General features: G+C 47.0%; 3 protein-coding genes across 19 annotated transcripts in view; all 3 read left to right on the top strand.

Annotated features, from left to right (window-relative positions):
- LOC119436033 (transmembrane protein 170A) overlaps positions 1-24,347 on the top strand; it is a 111,903-nt gene that overhangs the window by 17,752 nt on the left and 69,804 nt on the right. The window contains exon 4 of one of the 16 annotated variants that reach the window (XM_049655372.1): positions 19,143-20,105. The exons of the other annotated variants lie outside the window; for them this stretch is intronic. Within the exon in view, the coding sequence (XP_049511329.1) occupies positions 19,143-19,222 (80 nt within the window). The 3' untranslated portion in view covers positions 19,223-20,105. Of the gene's footprint in view, positions 1-19,142; positions 20,106-24,347 lie in introns of those variants that run through there. 16 annotated transcript variants of the gene reach the window in all.
- Positions 1-24,347, top strand: part of LOC119450390 (uncharacterized) — a 171,382-nt gene that overhangs the window by 134,897 nt on the left and 12,138 nt on the right. The window lies entirely within an intron of this gene.
- The window catches only part of LOC119450400 (uncharacterized), a 169,982-nt gene that overhangs the window by 134,877 nt on the left and 10,758 nt on the right, over positions 1-24,347 (top strand). The gene's annotated exons all lie outside the window — the stretch shown is intronic.

The raw sequence follows: 24,347 nt of genomic DNA, 5'->3' as shown, positions 1-24,347 counted from the left end.
GGATGGGGTAGTCAGTTGCTTTTTTGCCTCTTGGGATGTCACGCTTGACCAGTAACTCGGATTTAGGTTGTGAGCAGCTAAGGCCCAAGGTTTCTACATGGGGCTTCTATAATATCGACTGCTATTTGCAGGGTATCTTCTATGTCGCTATCTCGCCCTTTGGTAGTCCATAGGGTGATGTCATCCGCATATAAGGTGAACCTGAGATTAGGTACAGTTCTTAGTTTAGCCGGCAGGTTTATCAGGGCCAGGTTGAAGAGGAAGGGTGAGAGCACCGAGCAATGTGGGGTTCCGCGGTCACCCATGCTGATAGGATCTGAGTTTGTGCTGCCAGCCGAGATCTCGGCCGTTCTTTCCATTAAAAAAGATCGGACGTAGTTGTATGTTCTGGGGCCCGGATTAATTTGGGAAAAGTTGGTAAGTATACTTTCATGCGTGACATTGTCGAAGGCTTTGTTCAGATCTAAGCCCAGGACTGCCCTGACACAGCTGCTACGTGGGATGATTTCTTCGCTAATGAGGAGCATGATGTCCTGTGTAGAGAGATGCGGTCTGAAGCCTATCATTTCGTTTGGGAGAAGGTTGTTGTCTTCCACGTACGCCTTGAGCCTGTTTAAGACCATGTGCTCCATGAGCTTGCCTAGGCACGACGTAAGGGAGATTGGTCTGAGATTTTCAATGTTCATCTTTTTGCCTGGTTTTGGGATGAAGATGATTCTGGCGTGTCTCCATTCTTGCGGAATATCCCCTTTCTCCCAATAGGTGTTGATTAGGTTAGTAAGGGCCGTAACCGACGTAAAGTCGAGATTTCTAAGGGTTTTGTTAGTCACACCATTGGGGCCAGCTGCTGACATGGTTTTAAGTTGCCCGAGGGCGTGGCATGTCTCTGCTATACTGAATTCCTGGTCTAATTCCGGGTTTTCCTCACCTTCATACCACGGGTACGGATTGGGCATCGGATGCGTATTGATGTATCTGTCTTTGAGGCTCTTTATGAGGTCATCCGCAGTGCCCTCGTGTTGATGCGCGATCTGAATGAATTTGTTTCGCTGGGCTGACTTGGACTGCGTAGGGTCAAGGAGATGTCTAAGCAAGAACCAAGTATTCCGGTTGCCTAGCTGACCGTTGACCCGATCACATACCTGTCCCCATTGCTGTCTTTCCAACTCCGCGGCGTATTCTGCAATTTTGCTTTTCTAGTTCGGCTATTCGTTTCCTGAGTTTGCGGTTGTGTTTCTGAGACTTCCGTCGCTTTTGCAGCCCTAGATGCGCCTCCCACAAGTGATTTAACTTGGGGTCAGTCGTGTGTTGCTCATTCACCGCTTCCGTAACTGCGGTGTGGCTTTGTACATCCTGTTTAAGCTCGCGGGTCCAATCACTGAGGTCCTCGATGTCAATCGGAGCCTTACTATGCCTGGCTTTGCGGAAATTATCCCAATTGGTGATTCTGGCTTTAGGTGGCGGTGGTTTGAATGGTGCTGTTTCCACTATCCTTTCGAGCAGGTAGTGGTCGCTACCCATTGTGAGCCCGGTGTTTACCCACGTGGCCGTAAGTACGTTCTTGGTGAGTGTGAGATCTGGGGTTGTATCTGCAGTTATGCTGTTTCCTATTCTGGTAGGGGTGCCTATGTCATTGAGTGTAGTTAGACCTAGATCCTGTATGGTTTGCCAAAGGACTGTACCTTTATATTGGGCCTTTCTGTACCCCCAGGCAGGATGTGGCGCGTTGAAGTCTCCGACTATGAGTAACGGCGCTTTGTCGGCGAGCTTGACCGCTTTACGGACTAAGCCTGATATGGCGCAAGTGCGATCGCTGGGTGGAGTATATATATTAAGAATGAAGACATTTCCATCACCCTTCTTCCGTGGCGGAATTTCTATCATCGTGTGCGTGACCGACGTGTGATCAAATTCGTGTTGTATGGCCGCGATGTTTCTCTGGACTAGAGTTACCGCGACCAGACGACTACCTCCTTGTGGATCCGCATTCGCAGGTATAAAAGAGGTGTAGCCTGCGAGACGGGCGGGTAAGGTAGCTTCTTGAAGTGCGATTACATCTGGCTTGTTGGCGGCATGTTGGACTCGGAAGAGCAGGTCACTACGTTTGTTTTTGTAGCCCCTGCAATTTCACTGCCAAATTCTAAGGCGCTGAGGTTGCGGCGCCATGTTGGCGAGGGTTGTGCGGTGATAAACTTTATAGGATTAGCTGCAGCTGTTGCTCAATGCGCTCAAAGCGTTGGTCCAGGTGGTCAAAGCGTTGGTCTATGCACTCAAAGCACTGGTCTATGCTATTGAAGCGTTAGATGGTTTGGTCAGTGAAAAGGTTGAAAGCTGCTTTAAGAGCGTGGATTTCTTGGTCGTGTTTATCTAGGCGCGCATTGATGCGCTCTAGAGCCTTGGACGTTACCTGGAACTTAGACCTGGGCACCGGCTCGCCCTCGCTAGAGCTTTCAGCTAGTGTTTTAGCGGCGGTATCAATGCTTTCTGAGGACTGTCTTTTTTGAGTACCTCGATTAGCATCCGTTTCCATGTTGGTTGTCACCCCGCTGGTAGACGGGAGAGATGTGGAGGCACAGGGCAGTTTCGCTACTGGGGTGGCAGGGGGGCGGCTTAAAGAGGCGAATTTAGGCGGGGAATTTTGGTTCTCGGCCTTTTCCACCTTGGCTTTTTGCATTTGCGCGATAGTGTCGAGCAGTTTTTTGTTTATAGCCTTATACTCCAGAAGCTCGCGTTCCCTCGCGTGAGCATGAGAGGCCCTAGCTGCCCAGCTCACCTGTTTGTCCGCTTTCCTGGAGCTGCTGCTGCTGCTTCTTGACCTCAAGGTCTTCTCAGACTTGTTGTCGTGGCTGTTGCTTGTCTTGCTGTTGCCGCTTCTGCCGCCGGATTGGTTACTGCCGCCTTTCTTCATTTCTTCAAGGGGCGGGAAGGAGGCTGATCTGTCCCTGGATCGGCTGTAGCTGTGCCCTCGGCTGGCAGATCGTCGTCGGGTTCTTGAGCGGTGGCTCCTAGATTTCTCCTTCTTTTCCGAGTGATCCCTGTAGTCTTTTTCATCTTCGTCATCATCTGACGATAGAAGTAGGTATCTGTTGCTCGTCGTAGTCGGTGGGGGTAAAGAAGGCAGGGCCTTCATGGGTTTAGTAATGAAACGTTGCTTACAGTTACGGCTGCCTGTGGCGTGCACGCCGTCACATATGATGCAGCGTGCTTCACAGCTCGGGAGTTCTCCCTCCGGTGGTGGTGGGTGCTCTTCTCCGCAACGGCGACACCGCTGCGTTTGGGGTTGATAGCAGACGTCGGCTCGATGACCGGTTCTTCTGCAGTTGTAGCACGTTTCCACTCTCTCCCTGAAGGGAAAGCAGTTGAAGGGCATACACTGGAATTTGACGATTCTTGGGAGCTTTGTGCTGGCAAAGGTGATCACCATGGCCCTGGATTGTCCCATTCGCCTCGCAGATAGAATCTGGAGTTTCGGGTTCTCGATGGTGCATAGTTCAATGATCTCTTCCGCCGACTCGTCTCCCAACGCTCCATAGATGACTCCGCGTACGGCGTTGTCGGGAGCCGGGAGGTAGGCCATGACTGGGTGATCCACATCGTTGATGCGGATACCGGGGAGGTTCAGGTAGAGCTGGGCGCGTTCGTCACTCCGGGGTACTGATGGTAAAAGTGTTGTTGTACGGGTTAATCCGTAGCTGGTCTTCGTTCCTGATCACCGGCATCGGGAGATTCAGTTGCGCGCACACCGTCGCCAGCAGTATGCCGGGGGGAATAGTGCGTAAATTTAAATTACGCGGTCTGACAACAATCTTGCGGTCGTCACGTGGTAGGCGTGGGATGGGTGGCCTCTTCTTTCTCTCGGCTGTCTTTTTCCGACTGATGACGTACTTGCCGTTGTTGTGTGCCTTGTCAGCGGGCGAACTCGCTGAGTCGGTCGGTCGCAGGAGCGCATTGAGGGCACGGCGCTCCGCGGCCTCCCGGCGCTCGCGTTGGTAGAATTCTTCATGCCTCTTGCTGACGATTGTCTTCCATTCGGCCCCCTGAAGGACCGCCGGCGCGATCGTTTCCCCTTCTGCGGTGTATGGCATGACGTGCGCGAAGCTCGGCAGACGCCCGGCGCGTTCGGCGAACGCCCGGCGCGCTCGGCACGCACGGACGCTCCCTCTGCGACCGCCGGTGAAAGCCGGCGTTCCCACACGAGGTCGGAGTAAGAAGTCCCGTAAAATGGCAAAAAAGCGGTCCTACCTGGTGAGACCGATATTCACAGATGCAGCACAGTTAGCAGAATCTGATGTGCATACTTTGGATCACGTATCCAGGCTTGTAACACCAAGCATAGGCAAGATTGTCGGAGCACGACGCGGACACGTCCACACTGCTCGGCGACCGGTGCGTCCTCTCTGAGTTATGGTGAGCGTGTTATTACTTCTGAGCAGTTCTCTTGTATTAGCATCACAAAGCTATAAGTTCGTACACTGATGGCTTGATATTGAATGACTTGGCAATGAGCTGGTACGAGTATATGTGTTCCCCCAAGACACCGCAGCATGTTTGATATGGGAATAAATAAATGCGTAATAGAGTGACAATAGTGTGTTAGGGTTGAAATGACGTGCTCTGATAGGACTCGTATGCCGTAAGCTATTTTCTTTTTACGCATGCAATACGACGATGGAATTTAAAGGGGCCCTGAATCACTTTTTATGGAAGTGGAGAAAGGCATTTGAAGTGAAAATAGGCTATTTCAGAGATACTTTGCCGCAAAAAGTACTTCAATGCGTTCAGCAGAAGCGTAGTTATTGAAAATCAGACACGGCCTCCGCTGTGCTCCGATCCTTCATTGCCTTGCACTGCGAAGGCTACGGCAGAATGGGGCATGGTCAGAATGCTCCGCCTTCTAAGTGGCACCGTGGCACGCAGTTCAAATTTCATTTAGATGTTGACGTAAACGCCACGACTTCCGATTTTGGTGCATCGACGCGCTAAACGTAAGGCAAACGCGGTTGGTTCTCCTTAGCGAGCCTCAATGCGTTTAGCCATTGGACTCGTGGCGCCACCTCGCGGCGGCCGTGGTATCTACGCTACGTAGCCGACCGCAGCTGCCAAGGGCAGCTACATATTGGAATGCGCTTTATTATGAAATAAAGCGTCCAGAAAAGAGTAAGGAACATGGCTTTTCTTTAAAAGGGAGCGTTTGAGAGAAAGGTGATTTCCCGCTCCACTTGTGAGCTCCACACACCGCGTTCAACAGCAAAACTTGGCTGAGATGTTCACAGCAGCGTATGCTACCCGCTGGCTATGCAATTTCACCAAGCCCGAGGGGTGGTTTAGGGCCCTTTTAGGATTGTGGTCCAATTTGACTCCCAAGTATGTGGCATAATCACTCGTGGTAATTATGCTACCTAATTAATATAGGAGGTATACTATTTCTGAGACGTTCGCCAGAGCTGAAAACAATGAATTTTGATTTTAGAGGGTTTATTTGCAGTTTTTGTTAATTGCACCATTCACGAGCGGTTGCAATATCAGAGTTCAGTTAATTACCACTTTTGAAATGCAATTGGATGAATTTAGTGTCAAGTCAATGGCATATAGCATACATTGGCAGTATTTTAACAGTTTGGCATATTATTTATAAAAATTGTGCCAATAATAGGCCCTTGAGGTACACTTAAACTAGTTGTTTTCATATCCGAGACAACATCAAGAACACTGACAATTGGAATTTGGTTATGTAAGGAACTCTTTAAAAGTAGCACAGGAGGACCACAAATTCCGATTAATTCAACCTTTTTAAAGAGTATGAAATGAAGAATTGTGTCAAATGCTTTATTGAGATCGAGAAATACCCAGCCAGCAAAATTACCCTCATCAATAATTTTACTCAGAATATCAGTTAAATAGACCAGGGCTAGCTAGGTCAGTTCAATATCCCTGCTGGAGTTTTAACTGATGGCGGGTTGCCGTGGGCTTCGTATCGTGCGACCATCGACCCGCGTGTTTGTCAGCACCTTATCATCACGGCACGGAGTAGCATTTAAATAAACATTGTGCAATCGGCTGAGTCGCATTTGTTTAAAGGTAAGGGTGTCTTTCGGTACTTTTGCCATTGAAAAATATTTTTTTCATTTTTGGAATTGGTTAGTTGGGGCGTTGACCTATATTCCGGTTCGATCTCTAGCCCGGTTTTTGCGGTAATGATCCGCAATATCCACCCTCAAGACTTCCGCTTTGGGCAGATGCTGCACATTTGATAGTGCATGATCAAGTAAGCATGCTTACGTCATTACTACACCTTGTCAATTGGGTAATTTAGGCACTCGTAACTGAAACTAGGAAATAAACTAGAATAGCCTGTAGAGGAAAAAGCTGTTTTATCATGTAAGTTAATATTTGTTTCGTCCATGATGATAAGCTCTTGCTTTTTTTTTTTTTTTTCATGTAATAATGTTTCCGTGATTTTACTGAGTGTGTCACAAAATTAAGTGGTGGATGAGCATCGCGAGCAATAAATAATTCCGAGTACAAGATTTTTGTTGTCAAGATTAAGATACTCGTTGTCAAGTTCAAGCAATACAGCTTCACCATTGCAGAAATTTATGTTTAGATCGGGTCTACGCTGATACGTAAGGCTAACCTATACAAAAACAGCAATGCCTACCAGTACTCTGGATACCAGTTCCCAAGAACTATAATATGTAAAAAAAACAAAAAAAACATTGGAATTGTCATTACACAGCCAAGTCTCGGACACACAAATAATTGTAAAAGAAGTAATACGTGTCGAGAGTACATTGGTTAATGTCGTCATTTATGTTCTGTATCTTTCCAAAAAATAAACAGTTGTGATTAAGCGCTCGTGTGTCCACTTTCACTGTGTCCTTGTCTATTGTGAGCACTAAATATTTCACTATGATTTCACTATGGTGTCGTCAAACTGCCCGCGTAGGTTTCTAGCATTAAGATATTTAGAGAGTGAAAGCTTTAGGACTGAAATTGGTTGACATGATCAACAGAAAAGGACACCATGTTTTGGAATCAAAAGAATTAGCATTAGGAATTATGTGTGCAACTACGTAATTATTTCAAGGTCAGATACGTGAACGATGTGATGGACCCTGCTGTCGGTTGTTTTCTGCAGCTTAACTTGACAGTTATCAGTCTAAAAAAGCTTCCAGTTCTTTGCCTTCTTTAAGGCTAGAGCCCTAGAAAAGAGCACCTTATTCTCTGGAGACAGATGGTCGTTGACAAACTCGGGAGGATCAGACGTTGGAGAAACACTAATGTTACTGTCGTGAAGTCTCGCTTTTCATGCCTTACTGATAAATTCTGCTTTCTTTTTGGGTGAGCAAAAATGATTGATCAGGTTCTTTCAGCTTTCCGATTTGGTGGAAATCCGGGGAACAACGTTCAGATCATTGGACAAAACAGAGCACCCAATCTTTTTCTCAAATGGTTTGCATTATAGATCTGCAGTTTTCTCCTTGAGTGCGCGGAATGCCCCTGATCTCAACGTTGTTGATTTTCAAATATGGATCGAGTTGGGCTACTTTAGTCATGAGAGTAGTATTTAAAAATTTTAGGGATGTGTTGTCAGTCCTCAATAACTCACACTCCACAACTTTTTGACCAACTCATTCAAAAACTGAACACTAGATACTAAGGTTTCAACTTTTTTAACCTTGGGCCTCTGACTTGACAGTTGAAGTCAGAGGCCTGAAACTTCAGCATGGACTTTCTGAACACATCCTCAGCTAATTTAGCATTCTTATCACCAAGTCTACACTCAAGCACCTCCAGTCACTTCGCAAACTCAGCATTTGTTTGAATTTTCTCCAAATCAACCAAACAGCAGGGATAGCAAAAATATAAGCATAGTTGTGTGAAGATAACAGTGGCAGCAACAACAGCAGAGAAAAAAACGATAGCAGCTATGCTACAGCAGTGTTACTAACCTGCATATTCAAAGAAGACGTTTAGGCTTTGCTCTCTCCGCTGTTGCGTTGCCGTATGGCCACCGGTCATCACAGGCATCAGCCTTTTATAGGTTTGTTGGCGCTATTGATGCGTTTCCGTGCATGCGCTGCAGGGCTTTCTCCCGATGAAGCAGGCAAGTCATGCCTAGATTCACATTAGGTCACAAGGTGATGAGATGCCAAAGCCAGTGTGTTTCCGTGCGGACGCTGCAGGATTATCTTTGATGGAAGGAGCGAGTTGGGATTGCGTTCATGAGTAGAGCTGCATATTCAAAGAAGACTGTTTAGGCTGTGCTCTCTCCGCTGTTGCGCTGCCAAAATTATGCTAGTGTGAGAAACGCTCTGAAGTCATTAACAGATCCCGATATTACTACGCTGTTGTTGCAGAAAAGTTAAGGGGTACTGTACAGAGAAACATTCCTCACGACTTGTACTACATCAGTGACTGATTCTGACTCAGATCATGAACACAGACATGAAGATGGAACTGCCAGCAGCGTTTTACACGTATGAATTGTTTTCTGATTTTTTTTCGAACGGGGCATGGCACTTAGTTGCCTAGCTACGACGTCTTCAGAAAATCACTTATGCTGTTGAATGTATCATTGAGCTCCTAGTTTTCTGGACGGTGCATGCCCGAGACTGGCCTGTCCTTTCACATAGTGCTCTGGATCTGCTGGCTTTTTATGTATCTTGTACAAATGGTGAAAGTCCATTCTTGAGTTTCATTTCATAAATTGGAAATAAGATACCACAATGGCCAATTCCAACATTGGTAAATGTGCATGCATATACATTTGAATATCGTTACAATGAGCGCGGGTATCAAAAGTACTTAAATATAAAATTTTGTTGATCAGGCTTTAATTCAGTGAGTATTCTCCTGCTGTAACAAAATCTAAAATGCAGGATCTGACACGTTATCAGTTATAGTGAAGCAAATTTTTGTTTGCACATTCCTCAAAGTATATATTCTGGCAGCCGTCTGACAGGGGTCGTCTGAAATACAGACATCGACTGATTTTTCAGAAACTTGATTTTTCCAACCTGTGTGATTATTTGGACTTCCCTGCGGCACCGCCACCTACCCTAGCATCAATGTCTAATGGCAGTATTTTTTATTTATTTATTAGGTACCTGGATCATCGCCTTTTGCAGGCATTACAGCAAGGGGCTATATAAATCGCTACAAAAATTGTTTTTCAATTGAAACACACAAAGCGCGATAAAATTCATCATTAGATTCAATACCTACAATATTTGACGGAAGAGCGTTCCAGTCCCTTGTGGTTTGACAAAAAAAATTAGTATCTCAAAGGCATCATCTTTAAAAGGAAGTTTGTAAGGTTTCAATTTATGGTCCCTTCTGCGTCAAATATACGATGGTGGCCTAATATACTTTTCTCTGTCAATGCCTGTTTTAGAATAATGTATAAATAATTTAGGCCTAAGGTTTTTTTCTTCTGTCCTTTAAATCCTGCCACTGAAGTTTACGCTTGCTTTCAGTGATACTGAGGTTATTGTTGTAATTTTTCAATACAAATCGTACCGCCCTATTCTGGATTTTTTCAAGTAAATTAACCAACTCACCATTATAAGGGTCCCTACAAACACACACGTACTCAAGTACCGTACATACGCGAGTAGAATATAGCCATTCTTTCAGTTTACTACCTTAGGTCATTGGCCAAAATTTTGACGTAGGAAGCGCAACTTACGTGCCGCCTTTCTTATCTTCTGTACATGCCTGTTTCATCTTAAATCTGAGGTAAACAAAACTCCTAAGTATTTGTATTCGCTAACCCTGCATAGGGTAACGCTATTTAGTTTGTACACATATGACATGACTTATATGAATGTTTCTTTGTGAGGAGGGAGGAAACAATTTTATTAAAAAAATTTCAGGGCGTTGTAGGTGGCCGCTTGTCTGCGGCGACCTCTTCCGCCCAGGCAACGATTCCTTTATGTAGCTTTTCTTCAGGAGACCGTATTAGGGTCTCCCATGTCATTTCAGAGGGAGCTGGCAGAAGCTCTCTGGGTGGGGGAAGACCCTCGCATTCCCAGAGGATGTGTCTTTGGTTTGCTATGGCATTTTTGTCGCAGTTTTGGCATATTGGGTCAACCTCCCCATCTGTGGAGATCGCTAAGCGATGAGGAGTGATAAGGCTGTTAGTTTGAATTCGGCAGAGGATAGTGGCCTGCGCTCTTGTAAGGTTGCTGTGTGGTATTGGGTATATTCTCCTGTTCTCTTTGTATAGGCTGGTAAGTTCGTTGTAGGAAGTCACTACCTCTCCCATCGGGGGGGTCCGGTTCCAAGGAGAGCGCGGCCCGGTTTGTTAACCCTCGGGGCACTCTATGCGCTTCCTCGTTACCGGGATTTCCCGAGTGAGCGGGGACCCAGACAAGATTAATTTTTGTTCTGTCATCCTGATTAAAGTTTTTCAAGATCTTGGCTGTATTTAGTCCCACACTGCCCCTCATAAAGCTGAGAATAGCGCTCTTAGAGTCGCTCAGGACAGTATGGGTAGTTGGGTTCATGATGGCCAGCGCTATGGCCACTTCTTCGGCCTCTTTGATTGATGCAGCTCTAGTTGAGGCCACATTTACGATTCTAGATTTTCCGTCCACGGCACTCGGGGTGTATGTGTTGTATCCCTGGTTGGCGGCATCAACAAAGACTGCGGTTTTGTCTTGCGCGTGCTTTTCGCGTAGTTTGTCTGCCCTGGCTTTTCTCCTGCCATCGTGCCTGCCTGCCAGGGTGTTTTTAGGTATTGGCTTGATTATTAGGTAATGTCTGATTGCGGGAGGTAGTGGTGCTCTGCCTCCCGTGGTCTATATGGGTTTAATGTTCAGTCTACTCAGGATGTGTAGTCCCGTCATCGTGTCTGATAGGCGTATTATGACATTTTCCATTTGGCACACCAAAATGAAACTCTATCCAAGTCACTCTGAAGAGAAGAAAAATCGGAATCGCTATTAATAACCCATTACACCACACAGTCATCGGTGAACATCCTGAAAGTCGACGTAATACCTCTAGTAATATCATTTATATATAAAAAAAATAAGAGAGGCCCCAAAACTGAGCCCTGGAGCACTACAGAAGTAATCGCAGCAAGATCAGAGGAGATGCCATCGAGAACCACAGACTGTTGTCTATTTGAAAGGTATCCATATATCCATGCAAGTACCTTTTTGTTCAATTTGTAGGCGTGTAATTTGCTAATAAGTAGATCATGAGCCAAAATGTCAAACGCTTTTTGGAAATCTAGAAAGATGGAATCAATTATCTGCCTTTTGCCAATTGCTAGTACCAAGTCGTGTGTGTATTCCACAAGTTGTGTAGAACAAGAAAAACCTTGCCGAAAGCCATGTTGGTTTATATTTAATAGGTTATGTTTAACAAGATGTGACATAATACAACTGTATATAACGTGCTCCATTACTTTACATGTAATACTAGTCAAAGACACTGGTCTGTAGTCCTCAACACAATTTTTAGGTCCACTCTTATATACAGGCACAACATTGGCTTATTTCCAGTCGGCAGGTACGGCGCGCATATCTAAACACTTTTGGAAAAGGCGGCAAAAATGGAGGCTTAAAGATTCATAACAATTACTATTGATTGCTGCTGCTATATCATCTGGCCCATTTGCCTTTCTAGGAAAATATTTGCTAATAGCTTCCGCACACCTGCCAAGCCAAACTTAACCTCAGGCATTTCTTCCTTCCCCAACGAAAAATCTACAGCTAGTGTACGAAATTGGCGTTGACTAAATACGTAAGAGAAGTAACTACTGAATAATTCAACTTTGAACTTGTCATCATCTATGACTGTGTCCAAGTATTCTAGAGGGGGGGACAGAATTTTCGTCCGTACCATTTTTCCGGATATACTTCCAAAATTCCTTAGGATCTTCTACCAAGTGTTCCCCAAGCCCAGAAAAATAGGATTGCCTAGCTGATTTAGTTAAGTTCTGTAAATCAGACTTCAGCCTCTTTAGTTCAGATGAGTTTTCCGGGGACCTGTGTTTTTTATACTCTAAGTACACCCTCCGCACCCTGCGTAGCAAGATGCACAGTTGCTGATGAAACCACGGCTTATCTTTATCTTGTCTAGATGAAAGCACCGTGTCCCAGGAACTTATCAGGAAGATAGAAAAGCTTTTCTTTAAAGTGTTGTAGCTCGGGAACAAGAAGGCAGCTGTGACACGTTTCGTGGCGAACAGTTTAATCTGATCACCCAGCATCTTGCTTGGCAATATATACACACACAAGTTGCGGTGCGTCAGTAGTGACGTCACCGCGCTTTGTCCTTTTATTAGATACAACATTCCTTCTCCCTTATTTTCGTTAATATTCATATCTTTCAGGCTGTCGCCGAACCCTTGTGCTTCGGCGTGGCAGAGGTTCAGAAGGTTGTTCTTCGGCGGTAGAATCTGTAGCTTCCGAAGTTGGTTCCTGGACCTCGGTAGGAGTTTCCTCTGTTTCTTCAGAGGTCGCCGGACCAGGCTGCGCTAGAGGTGCGCCAGTGATGCGCACTGTTCTGGGTAGAGTAAGAGGAGTACTTGTATTAACAATGTCATCAGCATGCATGAATCGCTCCTGGCCTTCCACCTTGACTATGTAAGTTGCAACGCTGACACGGCGAACAATCGTTCCTTCTAACCAGTGCGGGTCGCCTGGTCGGATACCTCTCACCCGGACCCATTCTCCTGCATCAAATTCTCTCCAATTCTTTTTCTGTCCCTGGTCCTGATCTCTAGATGGAGTAGGCTCTGACCGCTTGGCTAATTCAGGGTGCAAAATGCTGAGACGCGTCCGCGGTGCCCAAGACAGGAAACTCTGTGCAGGAGTCTTACCAGTCGTGGAGCATGGCGTGTTGCGGTATGTGAAGAGGAACTGGTCCAGCCGGTGTTGAATGGTTCGGGCTTGCCCCGAGCGCCTCTCATCTTGCAGTTGGCGTACCAGGTTCTTCTTTACCGTCTGGACGAGCCTCTCTGCTGCCCCATTCGAAGCCGGATGGTACGGAGGTGTCTTGACGTGTTGCACAGCATTGGATCTGAGGAAAACTGCAAATTTGTCAGACACAAATTGAGGACCATTGTCTGTCACAATCTGTTCGGGAAGCCCAAACGCTGCAAAAATGGTGCGAAGCTTTTCTACAGTCTTCTACGCCGTGGTCGATTTCATGTGTATAACGTCGACCCAATTAGAATGGGCATCGACAAGCACCAAAAACCAGTCTTGTTTGTAGTATGCAAAGTCTAGATGCACTCGTTGCCACCGTCTGGCGGGCCTTCCCCATGACATAAGGGGTATGGCGGGTGCAGCGTTTTGGCTGAGCTGGCAAGTTGAACAGCGTCGAACTGTTTCTTCGACCAGCTCATTTAACTTCGGCCACCACACGTGACTTCTTGATAGCATTTTCATGCGAGTGATACCAGGGTGCCCCTCGTGCAAAAGCTGTAGCACTTCTGGCTGCAAAGATTCGGGAATAACTACTCTAGTGCCCCAGGTTATGCAACCAGAGTCTAGAGATAGCTCGTTTCGCCGGACAAAATAGGGTGCAATGTCAACATCTGAATGCCTTTCAGGCCAGCCATTCAAAACGAAAAGTTTCACTTTAGACAACGTGTGGTCTTTCTCAGTTTCTGCTTGAATCTTGCTTGCTGAAAGCGGTACTGCTTCAACAGCGGAGAAAAACAGAACGTAGTCGCTCTTGTCTGCTTCGTTCGGAAGCGGCAATCGTGATAACGCGTCAGCGTTAGCCACTTGCGCACCCTTTCTAAAAGTCCACTTGTACTGATAAGCCGCCAGTAACGGCATCCAACGTCGCATGCGCGCGGCAGCCGACTGTGGAATTGGCTTTGTCTGGCCAAACAGGCTAGCTAGTGGAAGGTGTTCGGAATAAATCGTGAACTCACGCCCATAAATGTATTTATGAAAGCGCTTTACTCCAAACACCACGGCCAACGCCTCCTTCTCGATATGCGCGTAGCCTTTCTCGGCGCTGCTTAGCGTCGTATGCTATCGGCTTCTCTTGGCCGCAAACAACATGAAATAAAACTGCTCCAACCCCATAAGGGGATGCGTCGCAAACCAGACCTAGTGGTTTTTTAGGGTCATAGAAGGTTAGTACTGAATCCTGAGTGAGCATTTTCTTGCTTTTCTGAAATGCCCTTTCAGTCTCCTCCGACCATGCCCAAGGTTCCTCTTTTTGAAGAAGTTGGTATAGCGGCCTTAGTTCCGATGACATGTTCGGCATGAACCGGGAATAAAATGTCAACATGCCAAGATAGGCCTTTAGTTCCGTGCAACTTTTCGGCGTTGGAGCCTTTCTAATTGCTTCCACCTTTTCAAGGCAAGGGTGCACGCCTGTCTCATCAATGACGTGGCCCAGATACCTTACGGACTTCACAAAAAATTTGCACCTTTAGTGCCTTACTTTGACGCCGTGCTTCTCGAAGCACTGCAGGACTGCTTCTACACGTGCCAGGCATTCGTTGTAGTCGGCACCTGTGATAAGCACATCGTCAAGGTAACAAACTACTCCACACAATCCCTTCAGCAACTCGTCCATGATTGCTTGGAATACTGCTGGTGCACTGGAAATGCCGTAGGGCATTCGAACATATTGGAATAAGCCAATGTGTGTATTTATAGTCAACAAGGGCCGCGAGTCAGGGTGCAGCTCAATTTGCTGGTACGCTGACAAGTCCAAAACGGTAAACACTTTGCCTCCTGCTAGGACCGCGAACATGTCTTCAACCGTTGGCAGCGGGTAGTGATCAGTTTTAACGCAGGGATTTACTGTCACTTTATAGTCTCCACAAAGACGCACTTTGTTCCCTGGTTTTTCGACTACCACCAACGGTGTGGCCCAGTCACTTCGCGTTACACCCACCAGTACCCCATCAGCTTGTAGGCTATCTAGCTCTTCTTTAACTCGCTCCCTTATGGCATATGGTACTGGACGTGCCTTGCAGAACACTGGCAAGCTACCTTCTTTTAAGGAAAGTTTCGCTTGAAAGCCCTTTATCAGTCCTAACCCAGGAGTGAAAACACTGGCATACCTTTTCACAAGGTTGTCAGCCATAAGCTCCGCTTGCACCGTGTGAATGCCATTCAAGTCGACGTCTAGGTTCTCAATCCAATCATGTCCAAGTAGCGCTGGCTTGTTTTTTGGCACCATAACTACTGGTAGAATCTTGTGCTGTCCGTTGTACTCGACCGGAACCTCGGCTTGCCCCTTCACTTCCAGCGGTTCTCCTCCGTAAGTCTTCAGCTTAACCGTAGACGGTGTGAGCGGGGGAGGATTCACTAGCTGCTTCCATAGGTCTGCCGATATCAGAGAAACAGTGGCTCCTGTGTCTACTTGCATCTGCAAGCGCTTCCTTCCGAGCATAAGTTCTACCTGATACGGCTGCTTCGCAAGGCCGGCGTGATGTACGGCGTAGAGCATCATCTCATTATCTTCTTGCTGGTCGGCAACGGCGTGAATTTTTTCCGCACCCGGCGGGCGTTGTCCGCATACTCGAGCCAAGTGACCCGTGCGTTTGCAACTGTAGCACCTTGCTTTCCGATAACGACAAGAAATAGCGTCATGCTCTTGCCCGCAACGGTGACACTTTGTCTTGGTTGCCTCGTATTGCTTGCCTGGCTTGCCCGCAAATGCCGCTTTCCTGCCTGTCTTCCTTATCGCATGGACATCGGCTTCCGTTCCACTGCCAGGTCGAAACCCCCTCAACTCCTGTTCCGCCATTTCAACGCTTTTGGCAAAGTCGCAAGCAGATTCAAACGACAGCTCCTTCTTTTTTAGTAGACCCGTCTGAATGGCAGGGTTTCGCAGTCCAGCGACGATCCGGTCGCGTAGTGCGTCGTCAAGGAATGTGCCGTACTTGCATTTAGCGGCCAAGTGCTTCAGTGCAACTGCAAACGTCGCTACTGTCTCACCTTCCGCTTGGTACCGCCTGTTGAATCTGAATCGCTCTGCGATGATTCGGCTTGCAGGCTCGTAATGGTCACTCAGTACCTTGACCAGGTCTTCGAGACTCTTCTCCGCAGGGGTCGCCGGTAGAAGCAAATCCTTGAGCGTCTTGTACGCGTTCTTGCCAATGGCCGTTATGAAGGCCGACTTCTTAAGCTTCTCCTCTTGTACGTTGGCTACTTCTCAGTAGTGCTCGAATCTTTCCACGTACGAAGCAAAGTCTTCATCGCCGTCCTCCAGGAATGCGTCGAATTCCCACATCTTGGCCATGCCGTGCTCTGCCCTGCCTCAGTTCTTCACGGGATCCGCCCCTTCTCATCGTAGATTCGTTTCAGCATCCTCGTCGCCAGTTGTTGTAGCTCGGGAACAAGAAGGCAGCTGTGACACGTTTCGTGGCGAACAGTTTAATCTGATCACCCAGCATCTTGCTTGGCAATATATACACACACAAGTTGCGGTGCGTCAGTAGTGACGTCACCGCGCTTGTCCTTTTATTAGATACAACATAAAGTTTTCCCACAATTGTTCAGCGCTCACATCATCTGCTAATGTGTCAAACGTTGGGAAATAGGATTCCAACAACAGATTTATGGAACCGCAATCAGCCTTAGAATACAAGAACACTTTCCTTGGCAATTTCTTCGTCACGGATGCGTTTTTTACACTAGCATCAGCAACAACAATATTATGGTTGCTCAAACCACGTAAAGTGTGCACATCCGATACAACACCAGGCTCATTACACAACAGCAAGTCCAAGACATGGCCAGTACCATTATTACGCGACGCACTAAGAACATACTGTTGAAATGCATGAGTGTTCATTAGGTCAAAAAAGGCGAAGTATAAACAACCACTAACGGTATTTCTGCGAATCTCACAGGACCAGTCAATTTCGGGAAGGTTAAAATCACCTCCGATCAAGACACGGTCATTTTTTATACCCTCAAGAAACTCGGAAAGCCCAATGAACTGCTCATACGATGCGTTTAGCGGCCGATAGTACGAGCCAATCGCCAAGCCCTTGCCGTTCACCAGCCGCATCTTACAAAAAAACCGTCTCGACATCAAGAACTGGGCATGCCAAGTGGACACAGGGTATGCTATTCTTCACAAGAATAAAGACACCTCCTCTTTGAGAATTTCGATCGCGTGGAAAACAGTGCTAGCCTGCCGGGAAAACTTCTGAACCAAAAATGAAGAATCTAGCCTTGACTCCGTTCCCTGAACAATCGTAGGCTGAAGAGGGCATTGAAAATTGTCAATTTTATTCTTTATGCTTTGGTAATTTATCAAAAAAACTCTGAGCGGCTGCTCTGTGTTACACAACTGCGAAGATCACAGCTGTGCTATATCTCCTGTTGCATTATCGAGTCGAAAGTGCTCTCCCCGCAGATAAAGCGTATCATACTTCAAGACAGCCCTCTCACCGTTCTGCTTGTTAAGCCTCGCATAGTCCCATAGCTTCTTTTTGTCCCTAACTGAGCATGAAAAATCATCAGATGTGCTGTAACTGGTGCCTTTGAGTTTATAAGCTTTCAACAGCACCGATTGACGTGATTTGAAGGAACAGAATTTTTCTATGACTGGACGCGGTTTGCCTGCCTTATATGTCCCTATACGGTGCACATGTTTAATACTCAGGCCTGTGATATCAAGCGTGCTTCTGCATAATTCCAAAATAAGTTCTTCAGATTTGGCTGCTGGCTCGTTTGCAATAGAATCTTCTATACCGCGGAAGACCAAATTGTTCCTTCTTTGTCTGTTTGTTCTCAATATCGTCAATCTTTTCGGTGAGAACTGTCAGTGTGGCACAATCATCCCTTTGTAGGTCTGCAATTCTCACGAGGGCATTGCGTACGTCGTTAACTTTGTCGGTCTTAGCTTCTAGTGATTAAATATGACCCTTCAAGTCTGTAACGTCTAGAGTAAGTTGGTTTTGTTTTTCTTCAATCGAATTTAGCTTCGACATCATTTTACTCTGACGAGCTAGAAGTTTTGAAAATTGCTCTTTGGTTGGCCCTGGGTTCATTTTGATATCCCCACCACACAGCAACAAAAGCAATAAATAAAGCACTGAACTGCGAAAAATTGCAAAATGCCGTGTATGTTGCGTTCTCTTCGAACTCGACCGTGAAGAAAACCATAGAAAACAGCACTTGGGGTGGAACCGGCACAGCAGAACACAGTTTCTTACAGGAAATTTCAAGAGCACCAAGCTACGTAAGCAGTAGAAAGCTGGTCAGCGCTCCCGCCATACCGCCAGTTCCACGCCCCGTCATCGAAATGCCATTGCAGTCCATTTGTACCCATAGGTGACAGTCATTGTTACCAGGTGCACGTTGTCCACTTGAGTTGAGGAAAATGTCAAATTCCATCATGGGGGAGCATACTTGATATTTCTCCGGACAAAGATCAGGCGCTGTCTCGCTCGCGTGGTGCACTGGGCACATGTCGACGGGAACGGATGCTGTAGGCTTTGCTGAAGAAACACCCGGCAAGATCCTCAGGTGCATACTGTCGCCGGAAATTTATGTTGAAACCGTCCGCCCAGATAGCCCTCGTAAGCAGTAGAAAGCAGGTAAGCGCTCCGGCCATACCGCTGGTTCCATGCCCAAATTTCGGATGCCGTACCAAATACCAAATTTTACCATTACAAAGTACCAATACCAAGTTACCAAATTTTCAGATGCCGCACAGTATTTCAGGCATTAATCGCATGCACAATGCCACAAACATGGCAGCCATGAACAAAGTTGCCGCCATGTTGACTAGGCACAACACTGCAACTTTGTTGACTTCCCATGAAGCGACGCTGGTTAGGGCTAGTGGCCTAAGCATTGCGGCCTTATTTAGGGGGTTTGGTGCGGCCGGCAGAGTTGCTGGTAACAAGCCATCGTGGGAAACTTGCTGTCAATATGTTTGCACTCATAGACCTTATCAGCGATCGACCGAGAAATCAGATGCACGTGTTAGGCAGACAACCTTACGTAATAGTGGAGGTCGGATCCACATGGCAGTCTACTCCTTGTCCTAAAAGTCTTAACAGCAGTGACTTGGCTTGGTTAGGCTTGGTTGCATATTCGTAGTGGTGCAGATTGCGTGTATGTAATAAATGCATAAGTTGCAAGAATAAACTGCTATAAATATTCCTCTTTTTTTTCTAAAAACTCAAGATACTGCAACGACCAAGCACTCTGCTCCTGTACATCTGCTTAACGTGGGTACCCGGACACGAGAGACTAGAGGGGAATGAAGCGGCCCACGCCGCTGCCCGCGAGCACATCAGCCGGGCTTCCCTCTCCCCACACGCTCTCTGACCCGCGGCAGAAGAGGCTGAGGCCGTACCCACCAACTATTTGGTGATAATACACTACAGGCTTGAGCGCCGGGTGTACCCTCCACCGCACCTAAAACTCTGCGGAGAGGAAAGCGTGATCCTTAGACGCCTACAAAGCAAGACGTACACTCACAGGACGATAATGCACTGCCTCTACCCGATGCTCCACGACTACCTCTGCCCACTCTGCAATGTTCCCGGCACCCTAGCTCAAGTGCTCCTAGAATGCCTGTGGCATGAAGACAGCGAAATGCAACTGGAAACAGACGCGAACCGAGCACCACAAGCAAACGAAGACCACCTAGTCGAAACGTGGGAGGCCAAGCTCGCCCTCGGGGACCTGGAAGACCAACAACAAATTGTCGCCAGGGCCAAGAAGGCAGTCGAAGCCAGAGGGTTCCTGGACTGAGGAACCTTCCCAGCTCAGTGTGATACCGGGCCTCGCTCGGGACAGTTTCATCAATAAACGTTTCTTTCTCTCTCTCTCTCTCTCTCTCTGGGAGAACCATTGTTGAATAAATTAGCCTGGACAATTGTAAGGCTGGGCTGGGCGTTGATTAAAAAGTTTAACCCGACTATTCAGTACCTTTTAATTGAATAATTAGTCGAATAATTGGATTGGTTGATTTACGTACATCAGCGAAAAAAATCAAAGCTGGTCATTTGTCACATTATATACACTTTGAATCCACTATTCTTTCACCTTCTGACACCCAGATACTGCGAAAGGAAAAAACATGCTATTTGAATAGACATAGAGGGAGTGAGGCATTGAAGTAGAATTGCCTTATCCTGCACCACTGGTGTATCACAGTTGTGTATGAAGAACCGAAAAAAATATTTAAGGGGTGAAGTGCAAAATGGTACTAATTTTGTTTCTAAAAAAAAAAAAAAAGGAAGGCTGCAAATAAAGAATGGGAAAGGGTGTTTATTACGATACACTTAAACAGCACTCTGCGCAAACGCGCAAGACCATCAAACTCGGTCAAATGCAATCGCAGGTGCAGCTGTGGAGGCAAAGAAGCTTGTTAGCCCTTTAACCCCCAAATTAATTCCATAAAATTTACAATCTGCCAGATTTTTCATGTAGTCATAATTTTTTCTATGTCATTTTAATTCTGAAAATATATTAAGCGGTGTCTGGTTAGAATTTAAAGAAAATTTTAAGAGCTGCTCTTTATGGCAGCATTCCATCAATGCCGACCGTAACTCGTGTTTGGCTGTGGGAGCAGCACAACATCATGCTAACGAGTGCGACTCATCATTGGCGATATTGATACAACCTCCCATGACGAGTACAGTTTGGTAGTGGGGTTTAAAGGGTTAAGATTCTCTGGTAGTAGGGAGCTCCTGTGTTAAATCATGTGATAGTTGCGTAGGTCGACAGTGTGGGAGAATACTCACTCACACTCGCTCACCATAATTTTTTCCAGGCCCCGCTATCACTCACGTTAACACTCACCTCCACTCGCACTTGGCGTACTCGCACTCACTTCCACTCACACGCACTGGCGCTCACTCGCACTCACCTCCACTCACACTCACTGGCACTCACTCGCACTCACCTGCCCCACACTCACTGGTACTCACTCGCACTCGCACGCACCTCCACTTACACTCACTGGCACTCACTCACACTCGCACTCACCTGCACTCACACTCACTGGCACTCACTCGCACTCTCATTCACTGGCGCCAGTGGCGCACCGACGGGGGGGGATTCGGGGGTTGTAACCCCCCCCCCCCTTTTGTTTAACCCCTTTTCGTTCCTTACGCATTTGAGTACTGCAACTAAGATATAAGACGCGCAAACGTCTGCGCACTCACAAAAAGCGAATTTTTTTGACAATTCCCCGTGAAGAAATCGAAATTAGTGCTGTTTAGATGGTATTGGCAAACTGTCAACCCCCCCCCCTGGCAGAGATCCTGGGTGCGCTACTGACTGGCGCTCACTCGCACTCACCTTCACTCACACTCACTGGCACTCACTGGCACTCACCCCTTTGAAATGAGTGCGAGTGTGAGTGAGTGCACTCATGAATCACTGTGCCGATCTATACCGCTCTCAATTCGTGTATATTCATAACGAAGCTTCCAATTTAGCACCTGTTCCATCGGGAGTGCGCCAAGGCAGTGTTTTGGACCCAGTTTTATTTTTAATATACATAAAAAATTTGCCTTCCCGATTACATGGTAACATCCGTCGCTGACTATTCGCTGACTATTGTATTTCTTACCACGAAATTAATTGCAGTGATAATCACCATATACAAAATTCTGCCTTTTCTTGGTGTCAGGAGTGGCAGATGACTCTAAATGCCCCAAAATCTGTAACGCTAAAAGTAAGAAAGAAACAGATATCTGAGTTTACTTATATTATAAATGGCACACCTCTCACTTGTGCATTTCAGCGTAAATATTTAAGTGTCACTTTAACATACGCTCCACAATGGGAAAGCCATGTTAACAAAATAACCTCAAGTGGAAATCAATGTACATGCTGAGCACTAAAGCGACTCTTCTTTCTGAGAAGACACCTTCGTCTTGCACCCCCAGATAAAACTTGGTGGCCTACAAAATGCTTGTTCGAACAGTGCTGAAGCACGCCAATATTGTTTGGTTTCCGTACACAAAAGTACTCATTGCAAGAATGGAAGGGGTGCAGAGGAAGGCAATAAGGTTCTGTTTTAGTAAATACAAGTTAACGGATTCATTGACTGAATTATTAAAGAGAGCTGGCTTATTAACACTGTAAATTAGAGCAAAACTAGCACGACTAACGTTTTTGTTTCAATTTATTCACGGTGACATAAACATTGACGTCAGCCCCAACCTCTCTCTGCCCATCTCTCTGTCATTGACATTAGACGTGTGCATGCTTGCCACCCATGCTCGCTAAGCTCCCCTTTGGTAGGATTGAGCCAAGAGACCGGGAAATAGAGGGAGAGATTGACGGTCCGTATACTTAGTCAACCACTTAATTAACGCCGGAACAAACACAAAAGGGAGAACAAAGCGGTATCTATCATTGCATCTTCGCTTTTTCTGTATGTATGCGAGTGTGCGTGTCTGTTACTCTATGCTAACTTGGCTAGTCCCTCTTCCGCTCTGCCTGTTTATAATATGGAGCCTGTATGTGTACGTTTAAGAGAGAAGCAGGAACAAAATGAGGAGCCATTGCACCATCTGAAGGCGTATGACCAGCGAAGGTGTAGCAAATCACATGGTATTAAGCGTCTTCACTCAGTGGAAGTCACGGCAAAATTTGCCGGTCATGATTTGGATATGTCTGCCATCAGCGCTCCAGCCCATACATATTCCCTGGCGTATTAAAGAAAATGTCGCAGTTTCGCCCGAAAGGCGAAGCTTTGATTGCGATAGCAAATTAGTAGAGAGCTATACAAAGCAAGGATAGTAGTTTATTGGGCCGTATAATCTTGTAAACATTCGCCTACTAACTAAATAGACAAGCACAGTGTCACGCGCGCACAGGTAAACATGAACGCATCTCGTTCGATGACTGCGGAGACTCGCTGACAGAACAGAACGCTGGAGTAAGGAGGCGCAGCTACAGCCGCGAGCGAATTAACCTTCATGCCACCTCTCACTTCAAAGCGAACTAAACGTCGAAAACACCGTGCATACGAAGTTACCGGCTCTAGTTGAACATTGTTCACGTCGCAAATCGCTTTGAAGAGGTGGCGCGCGCGCGCGCCCTTTTTCCACGTCGCGGATGGCTTTCAAGATACGACACCCACGCGGCCGCCGCCAGAGCAAGAAGACCCCCCCCCCCCCCCCCCCCCCCCCTCAATGCCTGACGCGCGACAGAAGCCGCGCGCTTCCGCCCCGCCTTTTCCCTCGTGCGCGCGAGATTGAGCAGCAAGTGTCGGCTGACCCTCGCAAGCTTGCACTCACTCGCACACACAGCGTACCGCCAGCACGCTGCGACGATTTTGCCGTGTTTGGACTTCATACGGAACCTCACAACGACGACCACGGCAGAAGTTCGCTTGGAGTGTCCATATAATTGCTGTCGCAATATAATATATCCGCTCATCTCATTATACATTGTCTCACTCATGCCCGAACCTTGGATTATTACGACCTTAGTGAGTGGTTTCTATCTTGGCGTGCACAATCTGCTCGCGCGATAAGTCATCACCGCGAGTGAGCTTGTACACACAACGTCCCTCCATTTTTTCCGCAAGCAAGGTGAACCGATATCACCACTGCTTATCGTTCAAGCACTCACCACCACAAGCACTCACTCATGTTCACACTCACCTGTACTCGCACTCACGTTCACGCTCAGCTCCACTCACACAGGACTCAGTCACGTTCACACTTATCTCCACTCACACTCACAGGCACTCGCGACGTTCACACTCACCTTCCACTCACACTCATTGGCACTCACCTCCACTCACACTCACTGGCACTCACCTCCACTCACGCTCATTGGCACTCACTCACACTCACCGGCACTCACTCGCACTCATACTCACTGGCACTTACTCTCACTCGCACTCACTGGCACTCACTCACACTCACCTCCACTCACACTCACAGGCACTCACACTCACAGGCACTCACTCGCACTCGCACTCACCTCCACTCACACTCACAGGCACTCACTCGCACTCACCTGCACTCACACTCACTGGAACTCACTCGCACTCACACTCACCTGCACTCACACTCGCTGGTACTCGCTCACACTCGCACTCACTTCCACTCACACTCACTGGTACTCACTCGCACTCACGCCTTTGAAATGAGTGTGAGTGAGTGCGCCGACCTATGGATAGTTGGGCGTAGTGACACTCACACTGTATGAACATGCCTTTTTGCATATAAGGCAGTGAACGTGCCTAAGATTCCCAAGTTCAACCTTTGATGTTGCTTTGAATCCAAACTTTCCTGCGAGACTTGCCTTCATACTCCTGTATTCATCCATGCTTGTGCCTTGCTGGGAGTATACAACGCAGAAACGCAGGAAATTTACAAACGTCATGACAAGTTCAGGCGCACTTTTTTCCTG

The sequence above is a fragment of the Dermacentor silvarum genome, chromosome 1, assembly GCF_013339745.2.
Source record: "Dermacentor silvarum isolate Dsil-2018 chromosome 1, BIME_Dsil_1.4, whole genome shotgun sequence".
NCBI classification, from domain to species: domain Eukaryota; kingdom Metazoa; phylum Arthropoda; class Arachnida; order Ixodida; family Ixodidae; genus Dermacentor; species Dermacentor silvarum.
Note: the sequence above shows the minus strand (reverse complement) of the source record. Positions and strands in the feature narration are given on the sequence as shown.